The sequence below is a fragment of the Sylvia atricapilla genome, chromosome 27 (assembly GCF_009819655.1).
Source record: "Sylvia atricapilla isolate bSylAtr1 chromosome 27, bSylAtr1.pri, whole genome shotgun sequence".
In the NCBI taxonomy this organism is placed as follows: domain Eukaryota; kingdom Metazoa; phylum Chordata; class Aves; order Passeriformes; family Sylviidae; genus Sylvia; species Sylvia atricapilla.
Genome location: NC_089166.1, coordinates 2,810,788 through 2,829,500, shown reverse-complemented (window position 1 = coordinate 2,829,500; position 18,713 = coordinate 2,810,788). Strand labels below are relative to the sequence as shown.

The following is an 18,713-nucleotide window of genomic DNA, read 5'->3' as shown; positions in this document are numbered from 1 at the left end:
TTAGCAGGGACGATATCTGCTGCCACCATAGCGGCTGGTGATGCAGGAGAGGTCAAAGCCCCCAGAGTTGATGGGCACTCCATCACAGCTGAGGATGTTGCCCACAGCAGCAGAGGTGGAGGATCCCACCACGGTGTTCTGTGGGAAGGAGCTGAGGATGGGGCCGGGCAGGGTCACCACCACGGGCGAGGGCTGGATGGCCACGGTGGAGTCCTGGCACTGCCTGACACAGGGCTCATTGCAGCTGTTGGCCAGCGGGGTGGGGCCGCAGGGCTGGCAGGGCCGGCACGGGCTGTAGCAGGACATGGCTTGGGGCTGCAGATGCACCTGAGAGAGAGGGAAGGGAAGGAAGCAGAGCACAGGAACATATGAGGAGCCATTGGCCATGAGTCCATCATCCCACAGCAAGAATTGCAATGGTACCTGCTTAAGCCAGAAGGGAGAAACCGGGCAGTGAGAGAAAGGGGTTTTCAGCTTCATCCTGACACAGTACTGCAAAGAATCACCTTATTTCTTCAATAAAGATCTCCGTTAGCCAAATCCTTGACACTACCTAAGTGAAACCTTAATTCTTCTCAGACCCCTCAGCAGCAGCACTAAGACCTCTCACAGACTATAGGAACACACATCTGCTTCATCAGAAAAGGACAGGGGAAAGAGCTTCAGACTCACCTGGGTCCCAAGGAGAAAGAGGCAGGAGAAGTGGATGAGAGAGCATGAAGTTAGGCTGGCTTTTATGGTTGCTCTGAGTTGCCTCAGGCCCAGAGGTGGCTTCTATGAAAGTGGTAATTTCCTAAGGTGCTCATGATGTATGGAAAACATCCCAGCTAATGACATGCGTGCTTGTTTTCCATGTTGCCACCTTTTCATTTCTTGGCTTATGTCATAGACATTTCTCCATGGAGGCTTCTTCTCTGTGCTGAGATTGAGACGCCTCAGGATTTTCAGGGCAGGAATGTGTCAGTGTCTGCAGAATCCTTTGCTCAAGTGCTGGATGGGTGAGGTGCAGGGAAATGAGGTTGGCCTGGAGCTCCCTGGTGGTGTTGCCTGTGGCCTTGTTGATAGGAAGGGGCCCAGCTGCTCCCAGCACTTCAGCCCTTGACTGGTCACCCAAGGATATGCTATGATACCATTACAAAATTATAAGCTATATCTCTTTCCTCTATGCCTCTCAACTTGCTCCAGTGTTTGTTTGTGGTCTGAATCATGGACATTTGGGCTGCAATGTTGGGTTTCATTTTCTTGCTCCTAAAGCTCTCCTTATGTCCTTCCAATGGCTCCATGGAGGGAGAATCCTCAAGTCATCTGGTTAATGTGGCCCAGTGCTTGGTCACCCTCAACAATAAGAAGGTCTTTCCTGTTTCACACAGAGCTTCCAGTGTTCCAGCCTGTGCTTGTTGCCTTCGGTCCTATCACTGGGCACCTCAAAGACCTCAGAGAAGTGCCTGGCTCTGTTTGCCTTTTAGGTTTATTTCTCATTACTCTATTCTGACTCGATGCAGTAAATCAAATTAATTTCCCCAATCTCAGTTGGTTTTTCCCATGAGGGTAATTGGTGAATTATCTTTCCTGTCCTTATCTAGACCCAGGAGGCTCTTATATTTTCTCTCTTCTGTCCCGCTGAGGAGGGGGAGTGATGGAACAGCTTTGGTGGGCATCTGGTATCCAGCCAGTGTCAAAGCACCACACCTTCCTTTCAGGTGTTTATGTATGTTGGTAAAATTCATCTAAGCCTTTTATTCTCTGTAATGAAGAGTTCCGGCTCTCTCAGCCTTTCCTTATAGGAGAGATGTTCCTGTAAGAGAGTTCATTCATCCTTTTTTTGTCCCTTTATTGGATTCTCTCCAGCACTTCCATAGCCCCCTTGTACTGGGGAGTCTAGAAGAGGAACCAGTACTCCAGGAGCACCCTCACCAGTGCCAAATTGAGAGGAACAGTCCCATTCCTGGACCTTCTGGCAGCAGTCCTTCCACAGCAGCCCAGAACACTGTTGGCTTTCTTTGGGACAAGGGTCTATTGCTGGCTCATTGTCAAGTCAGTGTCCAGCAGGACAACCCAGGTGTTCTTTTGTGAAAGGGCTTTACAGCTGAGGGGTGTCCAGCACATACTGATGCACAGGGTAGTTCCTCCCCACATGCAGGACTTTGCCCTTCCCCATGCTGAGCTGCTGGAGGGTCCTGTCAGGCCACTTTTTCAGCCTGTCAAAGTCCCTCTGAAAGGCAGCATCCACAGTATTGTAAGAATGATCCAGTGCTCCTGGGTAAACAAGGGCAGCACCAATGTATTTCTTCTTGGGAGAACAATAGAAGGTTTTATACAAGTAAGATAGCATTAAAGGGTCCAGTCTACTTGATTTAGTCCAGTGTGGTTTTCAGTCTTGTGGCCGCCCGTTGAGCCTAAGAACACCAAGAGACTTGAGTGTTACTATGATGATTGTCACATCTTCTGTCATGGGACAAAAACCAGGTTTTCTGGGTGCAACTGAAGTGACCAATGAGGGCTGAGAAGTATCACATACAGCACCTAATAAAAAGAAAATCCCTAAACACAGTAGCACATCCTGTAATGTGTACTGGTGAGACTAAAATATTCATAGAATCATGAAGTTGTAGCTTGGTTTAGGTTAGAAAGAATGTTAAAAAGGACATCCAATCCAACCCCTTCAAGGGGAAGGAAGTTGTATTTAAAAAAACTTAAACCTTTTTTTTTTTAATGTTCAATTAAAAAACACATTGGAGTAGAGTGAAGCAGCCTGACTTAGTCTGAGCTGAAAGACCACACACACTTCCAGTTGGGTTATAAGTTTTATTTAAATGACACATTAGTGAAATTGCTGCAAGAGATGCTACTCTGAATCTTCTGAAACATATTTTGAGTAGCTGTGGTGATGGGAAAGGTCCATCTTCGTATTTTTCAAAAAGCATCAGCATCCAATAATTTTTCATCTGGATCACTAGAATGAAATTTGCAAATTTGTTCACAAAGAAAACTGTTTTTGCAGTGACACAGGGAAAAGACACAGTGGTACCCACAGACCATGGAGGAGGGATCCCACAGTACTTCCTCTGGGAAGCAATATCCATAGAAATGTGCTTAAAAAGGCTGTGACTCTTGTAGGAAAAGGGAATAGGGAAGCTATAGGAGTCAAAACCTTGTAGAGTTCAGATGTGCCAAGATGGCTGGTGCTCTCCAGGCTATGGATGTGTATCCATCACCAGTTCTGAGGAAACATGGGCCCTAGGGAGCCAGTTGCTGAGGGAAGTGCCTAGGTGTAGGATTCTACTGAGAAAATGCAAGAGGCCTTGTCCGTCTCAGACTTCTGTCTTAGGAGAAAATTCTGCCCCTGAAGTATCTGTTGATTATTGCCCTAATTTGTTCTCCAGATGTGCAGGAGGTCCCAGGAGGGCCGGAGCTGGGCAGGAGTGCCAGGGCCAGAGCTGGTGCTGGGACTCAGGGCAAGGCCAGGCTCAAGAGAGGCCCATGTACAGGATCCATCCTGTGACTGCCGTGGGTGGTGAAGGGGCCTGGCCAGGCCAGGAGAACCAGAGTAACTCCGGCCAGACACAGGCACTGAGAGGGCAGAGCTGGGACAGGCTTGTGCTAGGCTGGGCTCTCATAGAGCCCCTGGCAGGGACCAAGGTGGAGCTCAGCCCATGGCTGAACTGGGTCAAGGTAGTCTCAGCCCTGGTGCTCCCTGTCCTGGAGCTACCTGCTGACTCTGCTCTGACTCCCACAGACTCTGCCTGGGGTAGAAGTGCACTTGTGGCTGGGTTGTGACACCTACGGGGCCAAGGAGTTCTTGGGCCTCAAGAAGGCTGCTCTGTCCTGGGGCAAGACAAGGCAGAACAAAGGCCTGTTGTGTGTTGTGTCACCACTCCCTGTCCTAGGGCTGGCTTCACCTGATGGGTGTTGGGTTCAGAGGGAGAGGGGACTCCAGCGTGGGGCCTGCTGTAGCTGATCCCAGCAGAGGAACACCTCAGCCCTACTCCAGGAGCACCAGGTGAGCCAGGCCAGGGGCTGTGCTGCAGGGGCACAGGGCTGCTTGGAGAAGCTGTCTCTGCTGCCCATGACCAGGCACGCTGACCACGGCCCCTGGATCAGGTGGTGGAGGAGAGGAGCAGTGGAGTAGGGAATGTAGGCCATTTCAAGGCTATCAACCCATTTCCAATTCCTGCCATTCTTTGACTTGAGAGCCTTCTTGCCCTGCACAGCTTCACACAAAGCAAGAGAAGCAGTCTTCGCCAAGAACTTGTAGAAATGCTGACCTCCTCAGGGCTTCCCACATGCCTGCAGTTCTCGTCTAGAGAGCAGCAGTTTTCAGGAGTCCTGATTGTATGATGTGCTTCAGGTCCAAGTGGTATTTCTGAGATGAGACGCAGCCAGGCAAGGACTGAGCCATCCAGGCAGTGGAGTAACTGGGATGTCTTCCTTCATGGATGAAAGGCTGGATATAACTTGTAAATGTGTTCTCACAGCCCAGAAAGCCAACTGTCTCCTGATTCTGCCCCTCTACACTTGAGATCCCATCTTGAATACTGCCTCCAGCTCTGGGGTCCTCAGCATAGGGAGGACATGTACCTTTTGGAACAAGTCCAGAGGAGGCCACAAAAATTATCTGAGGGCAGGAGCACATCTCTTATGAGGATAGGCTGAGACAGTTGGACGCATTCAGCCTGGAGAAGACAAGACTTTGAGGAGACTTTGCTGCAGCTTTCAGCATGCAAAGAGGGCTTAAAATAAATATTTTTGCAGGGTTTATTGTGATAGGACAGGGAAAACAGTTTTAAACTAGAAGAGGGTAAATTCAGACTAGCTATGAAGAATTTTTTTACGAAGAGGGTGGTAATACAGAGGAATATGTTGCCCAGAGAGATGATAAATCCCTGTGCACATTCTAGGTCAGGCTGTGTGGAGCTTTGAACAACCTGGTCAAGTGAAAGGTGTCACTACTCATTGTAGGGAGATTGGACCAAGAGAAATGTAAAAGACCCTTCCAACCCAAAACTCTATTAAATCCTGTGATGTCTCAGTGTGTGGAAGCAGTGCTGCAAAGGAGAGTCATTGCAATTTGTCCCAACCCCAGTCCACTAGGAATGATGAAGTGTGACCCCTGTGCCCCTTAACCAATGTTTTTTCTGCTCAGCACTCAGTGCACAGATGAAATGTCCAGCTAAAGGACACAGGCAAGGTTGCAGCAAGTTTTTAATGTGCACAAAGGTGAAAATTAGCCTCTTTTTGAGTAGAGGCTCTAAGTATGAAGAGGAGTGAAACAGCTAAGAATCTCTTCTTTTATCCTGTGGCAGAGTTCCAACAGGGAATCTTTCAATTGTCCAGCAACAGGATACAGACCAGCATGTCCCTGCATGCTTGTTTCTGGGGTCCTCACACCAGGTTTTGAAGGAAGCACATGAGAACAAAAGCAAGAGTGAGAAAGGTGGAGAGTGAAAGAGAGGAGAGGTTGACACTGGCCAAGTTTTCAGAGAGCCCAGTATCAGCTTCCTCAGATTGAACCCTTCAAGTTTGCCCTGGAAGGAAAATCAGTGTTGATCAGCTACTCTTAAAACAATGACATAACGGTTTGATCCTCTGTCCAATTTCATATTCTCACTTCCTTGGGGTCCTCATCTGAGGCCATTGACAGGACCTCTACGAGGGACAATATCTGTTGCCACCATAGCAGTTGGTAATGCAGAAGAGGTCAAAGCCCCCAGAGCTGATGGGCACTCCCTGAGAGTTGAGGATGCTGCCAACAGCAGCAGAGGTGGAGGGTCCCACGGCGGTGTTCTGAGGGAAGGAGCTGAGGATGGGGCCGGGCAGGGTCACCACCACGGGCGAGGGCTGGATGGCCACGGTGGAGTCCTGGCACTGCCTGACACAGGGCTCATTGCAGCTGTTGGCCAGCGGGGTGGGGCCGCAGGGCTGGCAGGGATGGCAGGGCTGGCACTTCTCTATGCAGGACATGGCTTGGGGCATGAGGGGCATGTGGAGAGGGGGCAGGAAGGAAGAAAAGCACAGGGATACATGAGGAGCAGCCCATCACTACATCAGGAGTAGTCAAATAACATGCAGGGCCAGGAGGTGGAGGCTCTGCAGAGATATATGAGGGCTCATTGGCCTCATCCTGCCAGGGCCTAAAAAGAGCCATCAGCTCCTATGTAGCCACTGCCCAGGCTACGAGTCCAGATGACAACTGATCACAGTCCCAGCCTCCCTGCACTTCAAACCTTCTCCCCACTTCTCTCTTCCATGACAAACATCCCCAAGAGTCATTGTAGAAAACAGCTGGAATCAGCTGAGGGGTCCATTAAGTTGATATCTCCTTTTAGAGAAAGCAGAGAAGGAGAAAGGGTTTCAGACTCATCTGACTCCCCAGGACAAGGGGATGTAAGAGCAAAGAGCTGTGGTGGTTTTTATCATGGACCTTTGCTGCCCCAGGCTGCCAGAGGTGGTAATTTTCTGACAAATTCATGTTGAATGCAAAACATCTCATTTAATGATGTGAGCTGTGGTTTAGTGTCTTAAATGGCTGTGTTTTCACTTCCTGCTTTATTTCTGGCACATTCCTGAATGAAGGCATCTTTTGCATGACAAGATGAGAGGCCCAAGCATTTCTGGATCAAAACACATCAGCGTCAACACAGGACTCACACCACATGCTGTAATAGTCCATTAAAAGTAAATTATGTCAGTCTGGGTCGCTCCATTGGGATCCTAGGGGCCTTTGTCTCAAAGAAGTGGCGTTGTTCCTGGGTTTGACTGTATCCCACCAAACACACAGCCCAGGGCAATTCAGGTGGCTGACTTTGCTTTCTCCTGTCATGTACCAGGAATGTGGAAAGGGGGGAAAATGGGGAAGGTTTTATTTGGCTGTCAGAAAGAAAGGCAAATGACATAATAAAGAGGCTTCCATAAAGACAAAGGCAACAAAAGGAAGAGTAAGGAAAATGTAGGACAAGGGCCTACATGATTGAAACGAAGGCCCTGGTGACACAGGATAGAGAAAAAGTGAAGGTGCTGAACACCTTCTTTGCCTCAGTCCTTATTAGCAAGACTGGCCTTAAGGAATCCCAAATGTAGCCTGGGGGTAAAGTCAGGATCAGTGAGCACGCACCCTTGATGGAAGGAGATCAAGTCAAGGAATCCTTAGCAAACTGCACATATTTAGGCCCTGTTGGAATGTACAAACGAGTGGTAAGGGAACTGGCTCCTGTCATTGCCAGGTCACTCTTGGTTACCTTCAGCTGAGCATGGTGACTGGGTACTGGAGCAAAGCAAATGCCACTTCTGTCTTCAGACAGGGGAAAAGTAGAACCCAGGGAGCTGCAGACTTCTCAGTCTCACCTTATCCCCTTAGTAGGTGGCTAATGAAGAAGATGGAGTAGCTAATCCTGGAAAGATCTCCTAATCAGGGCATGTCAGTGATGAAAAAGTCACCAGGAGAGGGTCAGTGTGGCTTCAACAACGGGAAGTTATGCCTGATCTTCTTGATAATGTGCTTGTGGTGATGTGACAGGCTCAGGAGGGGAAGAAGGAATGGTGGATCTTCTCTACCTGGACATGAGCAAGACCTTTGACAGTTTTGTGTGAATTCCTGTAGGAGCCTCACAGAGAAGCTGTTGATGTTGGATGAGCAGACAGTGAGGTAGAATGAAGACTGACTGGCCAGGCACAGGGATCAGTGATCAGCAGCACAAAATAAAGTTGGAGGCCAGTGACTAGTGGTGCATCCAAATGGTCAGGACTTGATGGGTCCTGTTTATCAACTTCATTGATGATGTGGGTGATAGGACAAGAGTGGACTCTCAGCAGGTTTGCAGACAACACCAAACTGGGAGGAGAGGCTTTTGCATCAGAGAGTCTGGCCAGCAATCCAGAGGGACCTCAGCAAGCAGGAGAAATGGGCTGATGGGAAACTCATGCAGTTGAACAAGGGGAACTGCAAATTCCCTTGTGTCAAAGAAGTCCAACAGTATCCTCAGCTCCATTAGACCAGGTGTTGCCAGGAGCTCAAGAGGGGTGACTGCTCCCCTTTATGCAGCACTGGGAGGACATAGCTACAGTGGCCTCCTCTGCTGCCCTTCCTCTGTGACCATATTGGTAACAAAAGGGATCAGTAAGAGAGTGATAAGGTGAGTGGAAAATTGTCTGGCCTACTAGGCCCAAAGAGTTGTGGCCATTGCTTCGAATCCCAGCTGGCAGACAGCTCTGGGGTCTCTCTGGGATCAGCAGTAGGACCACTAGTGTTGCATGTTACCATGAATGTCATGAATACTGGGAAGGAGAACACTCCCCTAGTTCAGAGGTGACATTGAACATCAAAGAACAGGTAGTAACTGGCCTCTGTTGGACAAGTTGTTCCCAGAAAATCCTGGAACCACCTGTGCAAAGGAAATAGGGAATACAGACTAGACTCTAAAATTCTCTGCAACATGACACTGGCCTAAAAACAGCCGCTGGAACATGGGGATCTCAGCCTCTTCACTGCCATCTGCAGGAAAAACTCTGGCTGCTGTTTCCAGTCTCTGAGCACGGAGACAGCTCTGTGAAGCTGCTCCATCTCCTGGTTCAAGGCCTTCTTGCTGCCTCAGGCTGCAGCTGGCGCTATGCCGGCTGATTTTCGCTGGGACGTCCTTGCTGGAGGAGGGGAAGAGTCCATTTACTGGAAGACCAAATTGTGCCCATACAGAGGCTGGGCAAGAGGCTGAGCGGCACCGGCACAGGGCTCAGTCCCGGGGAGGAGAGGAGAAGAGATGAGGGGAGGGGAGAGCCAGAGCATAGGGCCGGGGATGGTGCCTCTGGCCGCGGTACTGCTCAATGCACGGGGTGGGGCTGGGGTGACCCCCCAGGTCCCTGGAAGTTACCATCCTCTTTGGCTTCTTCATGGACTCTGCCCCATAACCATCCTCGAGTCCATCGCTTCCTCTGCACCATTTCCTATTCCCTCAGAAAATTCATCCCTGTCTTCTTCATTTAACCATTCCTATACCTTCCTTTCCTCTGTGTCTTCAAGCATGTTTTATTTAGTTACTATTATTAATGCACATTTCCAATCTGGCATATGTAGACATCTTCTGTGAGATATTCTAATCGTCATCTCTGTATGTCCCTGACTGGTTCTGTGGGATTTCATTCTGGGAAGGGCTGAGGAGAATGTAGGAGTTGAGCCTTGTCCTTTCATTTCACCCTGCCAGTGTCTGTGGTCAGAGCCCAAGTACAGCAGAAGTCATCACTGGAGACCACCAAGGGCACCGGCATCAACATCAACTGCTCACACCCCGAGAAACTGAGTGACGAATTGATCCATTTCTACCGTCAGCTCCTGGGGCGTGAACCTGAATTCCTTGCACTGACTGCTAGGGGTCCAAGAATGTTCCGGCCATTGCAGGACAGCTCTCGGTGTCTGCAGACCATCGCTGGAGCTGGCTGTGGCTGGGGCAGCCGGGGCGTGGGCACACAGCCATGTATAACTGGACCCACGGGCAGAGGAGCCAGGGCTGTGGCCGGGCACAAACCGCCGCAAGTTCGTGTACAAGTACATCTCCCTGTAGATGTCTTACCATCTTTTCTCTGCTCTGAAGCCAAAGAAAGGAATATTGTTGAAGGAGACCATAGGAAGGTAAGCTTTCACCTGGAAAATTTGTGAGATGCTCGAGACACTCTGCTTCTCTAGAAACCTCCTTCAGATCCATGGCGAGGTCTGACACTTGCATGAACATGTCCCTACTACTACCATTATCATTACCTCCATCACTGCTCACATCATTCTAGAACTTTTCTGGGACAAACCAGTTTTAGAGGATACCAAAGTGACTAGGATGAGATCACTCTAGAGTTGACTGGGAAAAAGGGGTGGGAGTGAGGGACCTGGGAGAGAGGCGTTCATCCCAGGGATATGATCAAGGGCAGGAGGGAAGCGACAGACAGAGGAGGCACCTGTCCGCAGAGGAAATTGCTGTGACCCCACAGAAATGAGAAATCACAGCGAGGAAGAAGCCCCTGACGTGCCCGATGCCCAGCCCTGGGTGTGCAGCAGAGCTGGCCATTGCAGCTGGGCAGGTGAGGACTCCAGTGCGAGCTGAGCGGGAACAGCCCCTTGCCATGGCTGAGGCCCAGAGGCACGGAATGCTCACAGTGCCCATGGCTGAGGGAGCCACGGGGGCTGCTGCTGGACGAGGCACAGACCCACCAGGAGCATTTCAGGCACTGCAAGGACAGGTCATTTCTCTGCCTGCTCCCGCTGCTGCTTCCTTTGCTGCCCCCGACAGTGGTTTCCGGCAGCTCTGTTCTCTCGGCGCTGGGCCGGGCTTGCTGACTCTGCCTCACTCAGCTCGGTCTCGGCATGCACCTCACCCATCTCATCCTCCCCGTCTTCCTGGGCCAGCTCCTCGGTAAGTCCAGGCTTTTCCCCAAGACACCCTTCTTCTTCTGCTTCCTTTTCCCCAGGAAATCTTCAACAGCCTTATTTGGAACACGTGAGGAAACATCAGCGATTAGCGGGAAAAGGCTGAGAAAAATCTGCTTCTCCTTGTGGTTTTGCAAGTGTTTTTTCAGAAGCTCTTCGATTCATAAAGGGAAAGGGGAGGGAGAGAAACCTCAGAGCCCTTCTCTGTCTTTTCTCTCGCCTTTAAGCCATTCCCCTCTGCTTCTCTATTCTATAACTCCTGCTGTCACCTCAGGAGATCTCAGCTGTCTCTGCAGTGCCGTATTATTCTATTTTAATGTTAAATCTCAGATCCAGTCAAACGTGCCCCGGGGCCCTTTAAAGTTCTCATTTCACTGACATTAGCAGGGTGTCCCATTCTGCCTGCAGGCTGACACAGCTCTGACACGGCTTCCAGGATTCTCCGGGCTGGCAACACAACCAGGGCTCCCTCTTTCCAAACTCAGCATTGTGTGTACTCAGGGATGGAGGAGCCCCCAGAGGTGAAAGGGATAGGGAAGCAGGATGAACCTTTCTGCTGTGCCTCAATGGGTTTCTCAGGCAGCTGGAGAGGTGCTGATTCCAGCACACAAAATTCAGGAATGACAAATTGTTCCATGGATTCGTAAGCATTGGGAATGGGAGCAGAGACAGAGCCGAGCTCTACTTTGGCTGATGCAGAGCAAAGAGCTCTAAAATCATGCCCAAAGCTCCCAGGATTCTGCAAAAAGGCAAACAGGTTTCTCCTTCAGAATTTTCCATGCACTTCTTTTTGCTTCCCATATTCCTTCCCTGTGGAGCGGCTCACCTTCACTTTCTTCCAGGCACCACGGGGCAGATCCTGGTCACCCAGGAAGATGGACCAGTCACGGTGAAACAGGGACACACCTTCCACACCACCTGCAAATACCAGACCACTTATTTGCCTGCCTTGTCCTGGTACCAGCTGAGGAAAGGCCAAGGCCCACAGCTGCTCTCCTATCAAGCAGGGACTGGCTCCAAGCACAGCGGCCGTATCACCACGCACCTGAACACCACGGGGAAATCCAGTGTCCTGAAGGTGCAGGAAGTGGAGGTCTCTGACAGTGCCTTGTACCTCTGTGCTGTGCAAGACACCCTGGTGCAGGGAGCTTCCTGGGCTGTGCAAGAACCCAGGGGAGGGAGGGGAGGTGTCAGTGCGAGGCCGAGGTTGGGGAAGGGACGCTGGGCTCAGCCCAGACCTCACCTGGACTTGCATCACATGTGCGTACAATGGTCCAATGCTTTTGACTACATCCATCCTGAAGCTCACATTCTGAGAGTGCTCTGGACGACTTTGACTCATTTCTACATTGTACAGTCTCTAAGTAAAGAAAAATTGCTCTGTACTTGTCTCGGACCTTGTCCTTCCACACTCCAGCCCTGCTGCTTTTGGCCCCACATGTCCTCAGCAGAGCCCAGGGCTGCTTCTGTGTTCCTGCCTTGGGAGCTCTTGGAGCAGCCCCGTTTGCACAGACACAGATTTGTGCACGGCTCCACACCGGTGTGCACGAGCCTGTGTCTGTCCGTGTGTGTCCCTCCTCGGGAGGGAATTTCCTGACTGTGCCGGGGACAGCGAGCACTGCTCTGGCCCTGAGCAGCACAGAGCAGCAGCTTCCCAGGCTCAGCAGGAGCCGGAGTGCAGCTGAGTGGGGACGGCACCTGCCCGTTCCAGGTGTGTGCAGGGTGGGTCTGTGTTCCGATGCGGTGTCGCTGGTGTGTGCGATGGGACACGGCTGTCTCTCGTCCCTGGCGGTGCCGCAATTGTCGCGTCGCTCGTTGTGCCGGCGCTGGGAGAGGCAGGGGCTGAGGCCGGCCGGGGCGGAGCTGGCGGCGGCGGAGAGGAGGCGGCCCGGGCGCAGCAGAGAGCCGGGGCTGAGGGGGACAGCGATGCTCGGCCGGCGGAGCGGCGGGATGCGGCGGGCTCGGGCCGCGGGGCTGGCGGCGCTGGCCGCGCTGCTGCTCGGTGCGCGGGGGTGGCGGCCAAGGGGCCGCGCCTGGGACTGGGCTGATCCCGCACGTCCCTGGGGGCTGCCGAACTGCCTGGCTTCTGCACTGACCTCTTACCGAGAGCTGTTCTCCCGTTCTTCCTTCCCTCTTCTGCATCCCATAGTCTCGCAAAAATTCCCGCGTTCTCATCTTTGCCGAATCCCTCAAAATCATTGCTTTATTATGACTTACGAAGTCAGTCCTCACCCTTTCTGACTTTTCACTCTTTCTTTCTTTCTCCCACATCCTCCCGTTCTACAGTGACTCTCCCGATCATTCTCTCATTCTCTCATTCGTCTGTGCACAATATATTAATGGACACTTCTGTTCCTGTCTATTTTGGCATCCTCTGAGATGGCATTCTCAGTTTTCCTTACCACCTCTGTACGTTCCTTAAACGTTTCTGTGGGCTTTGCAGCGTCCTACAGAGAAATGAAGGATTTCAGGTATCTCCTTTTTCTTTCTCCCACAGTGGCTTTAGGCAGAGCCCAAGTACAGCAGGAGCCGTTTCTGGAGACCACGGAGGGCATCGGCATCAGCATCAACTGCTCACATCCAAGAAAACAGCTCGGAGAGTCGATCCATTTCTACCGTCAGCATCCGGGCCGAGAACCCGAATTCCTCGCACTCATTGCTGCAAGGTCCAAGGCTGTTCCGGCCATTGCAGGACAGCTGTCGGTGTCAGAGGACGGGCGCTGGAGCTGGCTGTGGCTGGGGCGGCCGGGGCGCGGGGACGCGGCCGTGTATTACTGCGCGCTGTGCCCACGGGCAGAGGAGCCGGGGCTGCGGCCGGGCACGAACCGCCGCGGGCGGGGCCGGGCGGGGCCGGGGGCACAGCGCCGGCCGCGGCCAGCAGGGGGCGCTGCCGCTCCGCCCGCCGGGGCCGCCGAGCCCCGCTCGAACCGGGCTGGCGGGGCGCCGCCGACACCGGCACCGGAACCGGCACGGGCACAAGAACTGACACTGGAAATGACACCGGAACCGGTATCTCCAGTGGCACTGACGGCCACACCAACAGCCGTAGTGGTGTGTTTTGGGATTTTCCTCAATTTTCTATATGCATCAGTTTCTTTTATGCTGTTTCACAAGGTTTTTTTCCAGGTACTCCGATGTTTTAATTCATCATGGTTTGTCCCAGTTATTGTTATTAATCAATCATCATGTATGTTACACCTGGGTCCTGTTTGTCCCTTCAAAGCCTCACCCTGATATCTAGAAAATTCTTGTGAAGATGTAGAGTGGTTGGTGGGGTCCAGGTTCTCCTTCGCCTTTTGTTCCTAGATTTGTTCTATGGCTTGTCACTTAAGTTTGGGGTCACTCCCTTCCCATTCTGGATTGGTTCCAAGTAGTATCCTCCCCACTCTGCCTCATATTGAAGGTGAAAACCCATGAGTTTAGTTGGCTTCGGTGGGCTGAATCCCGGGTGAAAGGAACTCGTGTGGATTTAATAAAACCCAGTTGAAGTTCCCCACCCGAGTTCCATCCCTTTATTTCTGGCATTGTTCACACTTCTGCTAAGGCAAGGACCCAAAGATCAGAAGTGTATTCCAGAATAGAGGATTGTACCTTTTTGTGACGCCGGTGCCAGACCTGGCCAGGAATCGTGGCCGAAAGCCGCAAGAGAAGCACCGCACCATTGCAAACACCAACGGCAACAGCGGCAGACACAGACACCGATACCGACACCCAAACCAGCACCGGCACCGGCACCGATACCAACAATGGCACTGACAGTGGCATTGATGTCAGCACCGATGCTGACAATGGCAGCTCCAGCTTGGAGTCACCAACCGTGTTCGGCCTCTCTTCTCAGCCCTGACCCAATGAGCTCTTGGCCCAGCTGCCTCATCTCCCTAGCACGAATCCCATCCAATCCCAAAGACTTGTGAGCGTCTAAGTGTCTTAGCAAATCTCTAACCTCTTCTTTCTGCATTACAGGGCTTCCATGCTGCTTGCTTTTCCTTTCTTCCGGATCAGGAGGCCAGTTGTTCTGATGATGATGAATCCTGCTCTTGAGGACTGAGGCAAGGAAGGTGTTAAGCACATCAGCCCTTTCCTTGTCTTTGGGGAAGATATTCCCCACGGTGTCCAATGAAGAATGATGATTTTCCTCGGCCCTTGTTAATTTATTTGTACAAACACTCTTTATGACCTCATACAGATACAGCCAGATTAAGCTCTAACTGAGCTTTCTCCTCTCTACTTGTCTCTCTGCATGACCTAATGTTAGTGTCTCATCCTTCTTGAGCTGCCTGCCCTTTTTCCAAAAGTGGTAAACCCTCTTTTAATTTATTGTGTTCCTGGGAATACTCTCTTCTCAGTCAGGCACGTCTTCTTCTCCACCTCCTTATCTTTCACCACAGAGGGCCAGGCGGCTCCTCTGCCTTCAAGATTTCTTGCTTAAAGTATATCCAGTTTTCCATGGCCTCTTTCTTTAAAGAACTGCTTCTCAAGAGACTTTCCAAACCAGTTTCCTGAACAGGCCAAAATCCACCCTCTGGAAGTCCAGATTGAGGTTTTGTCGATTTCCCTTCCTTTACGTAATATTGAAAACTGTCATTTCATGGTTGCTGTGCCCAAGATGGCCTCCAACCACCACATCTCTGGCCAGCACTCCACTGTTTGTATACAGCAGATCTTCTGAGGCCACACCCTTGTTAGGCTTCCTTTCACTTCACCAGCTTGGAGAGTGTCTGCAGGGGGAGAATGATTGCAGAGAGACTGCGCTGAATGCAGCAGAGAGATTTAATGAGTCACAAAGACAGAAAGAAACTCACTGCAAGAGGACACCAGCAGTGCTGGCAGCCCAGAGCCATCTGAGTGTCTGTTCTCCTTGGTGGTAGAGATGTTCCTGCATGGTGCCTGCCTGCCTGCCTCAGACAGGGACATGACACAGATGGTCCCCACCAGGCTTCCCTTGGTGGCACCTTGCTGCCAAGGGAGGACAAAGCAACCGAAGAAAAGGGAAAGGCAAAGTCTTCCAGATGTCCTGGTATCAACATGGAAAAAACATCCATCCTTTGCCCGTGTCCTGGTTTGGAGTAAATTAGGGAAGAACCTCCAAAAGGAGTCCCCTAAATCAAACCTCCACCACCCCTTCCCCACCCAGCCCTGGGTTCGGGAAGGAAAATATCTCGGAGGAAAGTGGAAAAAACGTTTTATTGACAAAAATACACTCCCCAACACGGAATAGTGGGAAAAAGACGGGTTACTGTGATGAGGAGGGTGCTGACGTGTCTCTGTCTGGCCTGGGACTTCTCCAACTCCTCAGGTCAGGTCAGGTCCAGAGCTGGTTCAAACCTTGGGGGGGGGGGGGGGGGGGGGGAAGAAGGAAGGAGGGGAAAAAAAAACAAACAAACAGAAGCAGCGGGGGGGGAAGAAAAACGGCAGCAGGGGCAGCCGGAGAGCAGAGAAAAGCGAAGCGAAGCGAAGAAGGCAAAAGCAGCCGAGCTAGAAAAAGCCAGAGAAGCAACAGCAAAAAAAAAAAAAAAAAAAAAAAGAACTGCAGGCTCCCACCCAAGAGGGCGGGATTCAGCTGCGAGACATAACAATCTATCCAAGATATGGGATGGATATATGGGATAGGAGGCAGGTCAACCCAGAACATTCCGCCCCTTATCCCATATATCCATCCAATTAAAACTTTCATCTCACTTACTCAGACCTTTAACACTTACACATTTCCATCCGTCTTACTTGCTCAGACCTTCGACACTTATACATTTCCTTCTGTTTCATATCTAACTGATCTAATGCGCAGACAATGGTAGTAACATTCAGCACATATCAATCTTACCCCATATTCAGATCCCCCTGAGGTACACATCGCATTGTTCCATCTTTCTGCATTATCCACCATGTACAACCCGGTCCTTGAGCAGAGACAACTGCACGGATGGGTTGGCCCGTACTCGAGTCAGGGTTGATCCATACTGTCTTTCCCAACAAACCTCTAACATGGGCCACTGGGACTTTATCTCCATCTACTATATTAAGGTGCTGGGACTGAGCAGGACCCGCTCGGTTGGTGGAACCTCGGGTGTTAACTAACCAGGTGGCTTTTGCTAAATGCTGCTCCCCATTTTTTAAGGACCCTCCACCCAATGCTTTCAGGGTGGTTTTTAAAAGCCCATTATACCTCTCCACTTTACCCGCGGCTGGTGCATGGTAGGGGATATGATATACCCATTCAATGCCATGTTCCCTAGCCCAGGTTTTAATAAGATTATTTTTGAAATTAGTCCCATTGTCTGACTCAATTCTCTCGGGAGTGCCGAGCCTCCAAGGGACCTGCTTTTCAAGGCCCCGGATGGTGTTGCGGGCTGTAGCATGAGACACAGGAAAGGTTTCCAACCATCCTGTGGTGGCTTCTACCATGGTCAGCACATGACGCTTGCCTTGGAGGGTTTGAGGCAGTGTGATGTAATCAATCTGCCAGGCCTCCCCATACTTGTACTTAGACCACTGCCCTCCATACCAGAGAGGCTTCGTTCGCTTGGCTTGCTTAATGGCAGCGCATGTTTCACAGTCACTGATAACTTGAGAGATGCTGTCCATGATTAAATCCACCCCTCGGTCTCGTGCCCACTTATAGGTGGCATCTCTACCTTGGTGACCTGAGGCATCATGGGCCCATCGTGCTAGAAATAACTCTCCCTTGTGCTCCCAGTCAAGATCTATCTTCAACTCCCCTATCTTTGCAGCTTGATCTACCCGCTGATTATTTTGCTGCTCCTCATTAGCCCTACTCTTGGGGACATGGGCATCTACATGGCGAATCTTCACAGGTAGGTTTTCTAACTGGGCAGCAATATCTTTCCACTCTTCAGCAGCCCAAATTGGTTTTCCTCTACGCTGCCAGTTCGCCTCTTTCCATTTCTTCAGTCATCCCCACAGAGCATTGGCTACTATCCAAGAATCAGTGTATAAATAGAGCCTTGGCCACTTCTCTCTCTTTGCAATATCTAGGGCCAATTGAATGGCTTTAAGTTCAGCAAATTGACTGGATCCACCCTCTCCTTCAACGACCCCTACGACCTGTCGTGTGGGGCTCCATACAGCTGCCTTCCACCTCCGACCCATCCCTATGACACCGCAGGAACCATCGGTGAATAAAGCGTAACATATTTCCTCTGCTGGCAACTGGTCGTATGGCGGGATGGATATATGGGATAGGAGGCAGGTCAACCCAGAACAGCCCGGCACCATATTCTGAGTTCCGTGAGCTGTCTGCGTGGGACTTTCCCAGCATCTTCTTCAGGTGAGGGACCCTCTGCCATAGTAGCACCTGGAAATGCCAGACAGTTCAAAGCCCCCAGAGCTGATGGGCACTCCCTGAGAGCTGAGGATGCTGCCAACAGCAGCAGAGGTGGAGGATCCCACGGCGGTGTTCTGTGGGAAGGAGCTGAGGATGGGGCCAGGCAGGGTCACCACCACGGGCGAGGGTTCGATGATGACAGTGGAGTCCTGGCACTGCCTGACACAGGGCTCATTGCAGCTGTTGGCCAGCGGGGTGGGGCCGCAGGGCTGGCAGGGCTGGCAAGGGCTGTAGCAGGACATGGCTCAAAGTCAGAAGTGCACCTGAGAGAGGGAGCAGACAAGAAATTGACCACAAGGGTGAATGAGAGCGGCCAAGGCCACTCCTGCGTTGGCAGCTGGAGCTTTGGTAAGGAGCCACTTTCTCCTTTTGCCCTGCAAATAAGCAGCCTGGCCCATGGAGGATCTCTCCCAAATCCTTAAGCAAGAGACCCTGTGGCCACATTTCAGCTTTTCTCTAATACATAATGTCCCCTTAATGTCTTTGCTGTGACAGTGGACTGAGCACAGAAGAAAATGGTGTCCACTGAGACCTTTATCAAGTGGATCATTTTGAAAGAGAAAGAGAAAGGGAAGGGGCTTCAGACTTACCTGGTTCCCAGACTCAGGAAAAGCCTGAGTGCAGTTGAACAACCATGTAGCAGCCTGTGGGAGATTAGTCCAGGAAAGAGGCACTGAAATGCAGCCTCTGCTTCCTAAATCCTCCTTTACCATCTTCTCTAAATGTCACGCTCTGCTACTGTCAATTGCTGGGCCCCAGCAAGGATGGTCTCACCCACGTTTGCATTCTTAACTTAATTCTCTTTGAAATGTTGGGAGTGTCTCAGCATGGCTGGGAGAGCTCACACACACACATGGACAGGCCTCTCCAGGCCAGTGCACAGCTGCTCTCCCCTGGGCAGCATCAGGTTGGTTTCATGGACAGGGAGAAAGACTGAGGCTTTATGCCCATCTCCAGTATCCATGTGGG

General features: G+C 51.3%; 3 protein-coding genes across 3 annotated transcripts; all 3 read right to left on the bottom strand.

Moving 5' to 3' along the window:
- Positions 1-806, bottom strand: LOC136372162 (feather keratin Cos1-2-like). Its single transcript, XM_066336636.1, is given in 3 exon segments — positions 1-327; positions 673-774; positions 777-806. Coding segments are annotated over 3 exon segments (459 nt in total).
- A 4,840-nt stretch (positions 807-5,646) lies between these two features.
- Positions 5,647-5,961, bottom strand: LOC136372119 (feather keratin Cos1-2-like). The gene has a single exon (XM_066336588.1). The coding sequence runs from the start codon at positions 5,959-5,961 to the stop codon at positions 5,647-5,649; it is 315 nt and encodes a 104-aa protein (XP_066192685.1).
- An 11,722-nt stretch (positions 5,962-17,683) lies between these two features.
- LOC136372118 (feather keratin Cos1-1/Cos1-3/Cos2-1-like) lies at positions 17,684-18,205 on the bottom strand. The gene has a single exon (XM_066336587.1). The coding sequence runs from the start codon at positions 17,984-17,986 to the stop codon at positions 17,684-17,686; it is 303 nt and encodes a 100-aa protein (XP_066192684.1). The 5' UTR covers positions 17,987-18,205.
- Between the last annotated feature and the right edge of the window lie 508 nt (positions 18,206-18,713).

What these genes read in the sequence shown, in the direction of transcription:
- LOC136372119 (XM_066336588.1), bottom strand. Translation starts at nt 5,961, where the DNA reads ATGTCCTGCATAGAGAAGTGCCAGCCCTGCCATCCCTGCCAGCCCTGC.
- LOC136372118 (XM_066336587.1), bottom strand. Translation starts at nt 17,986, where the DNA reads ATGTCCTGCTACAGCCCTTGCCAGCCCTGCCAGCCCTGCGGCCCCACC.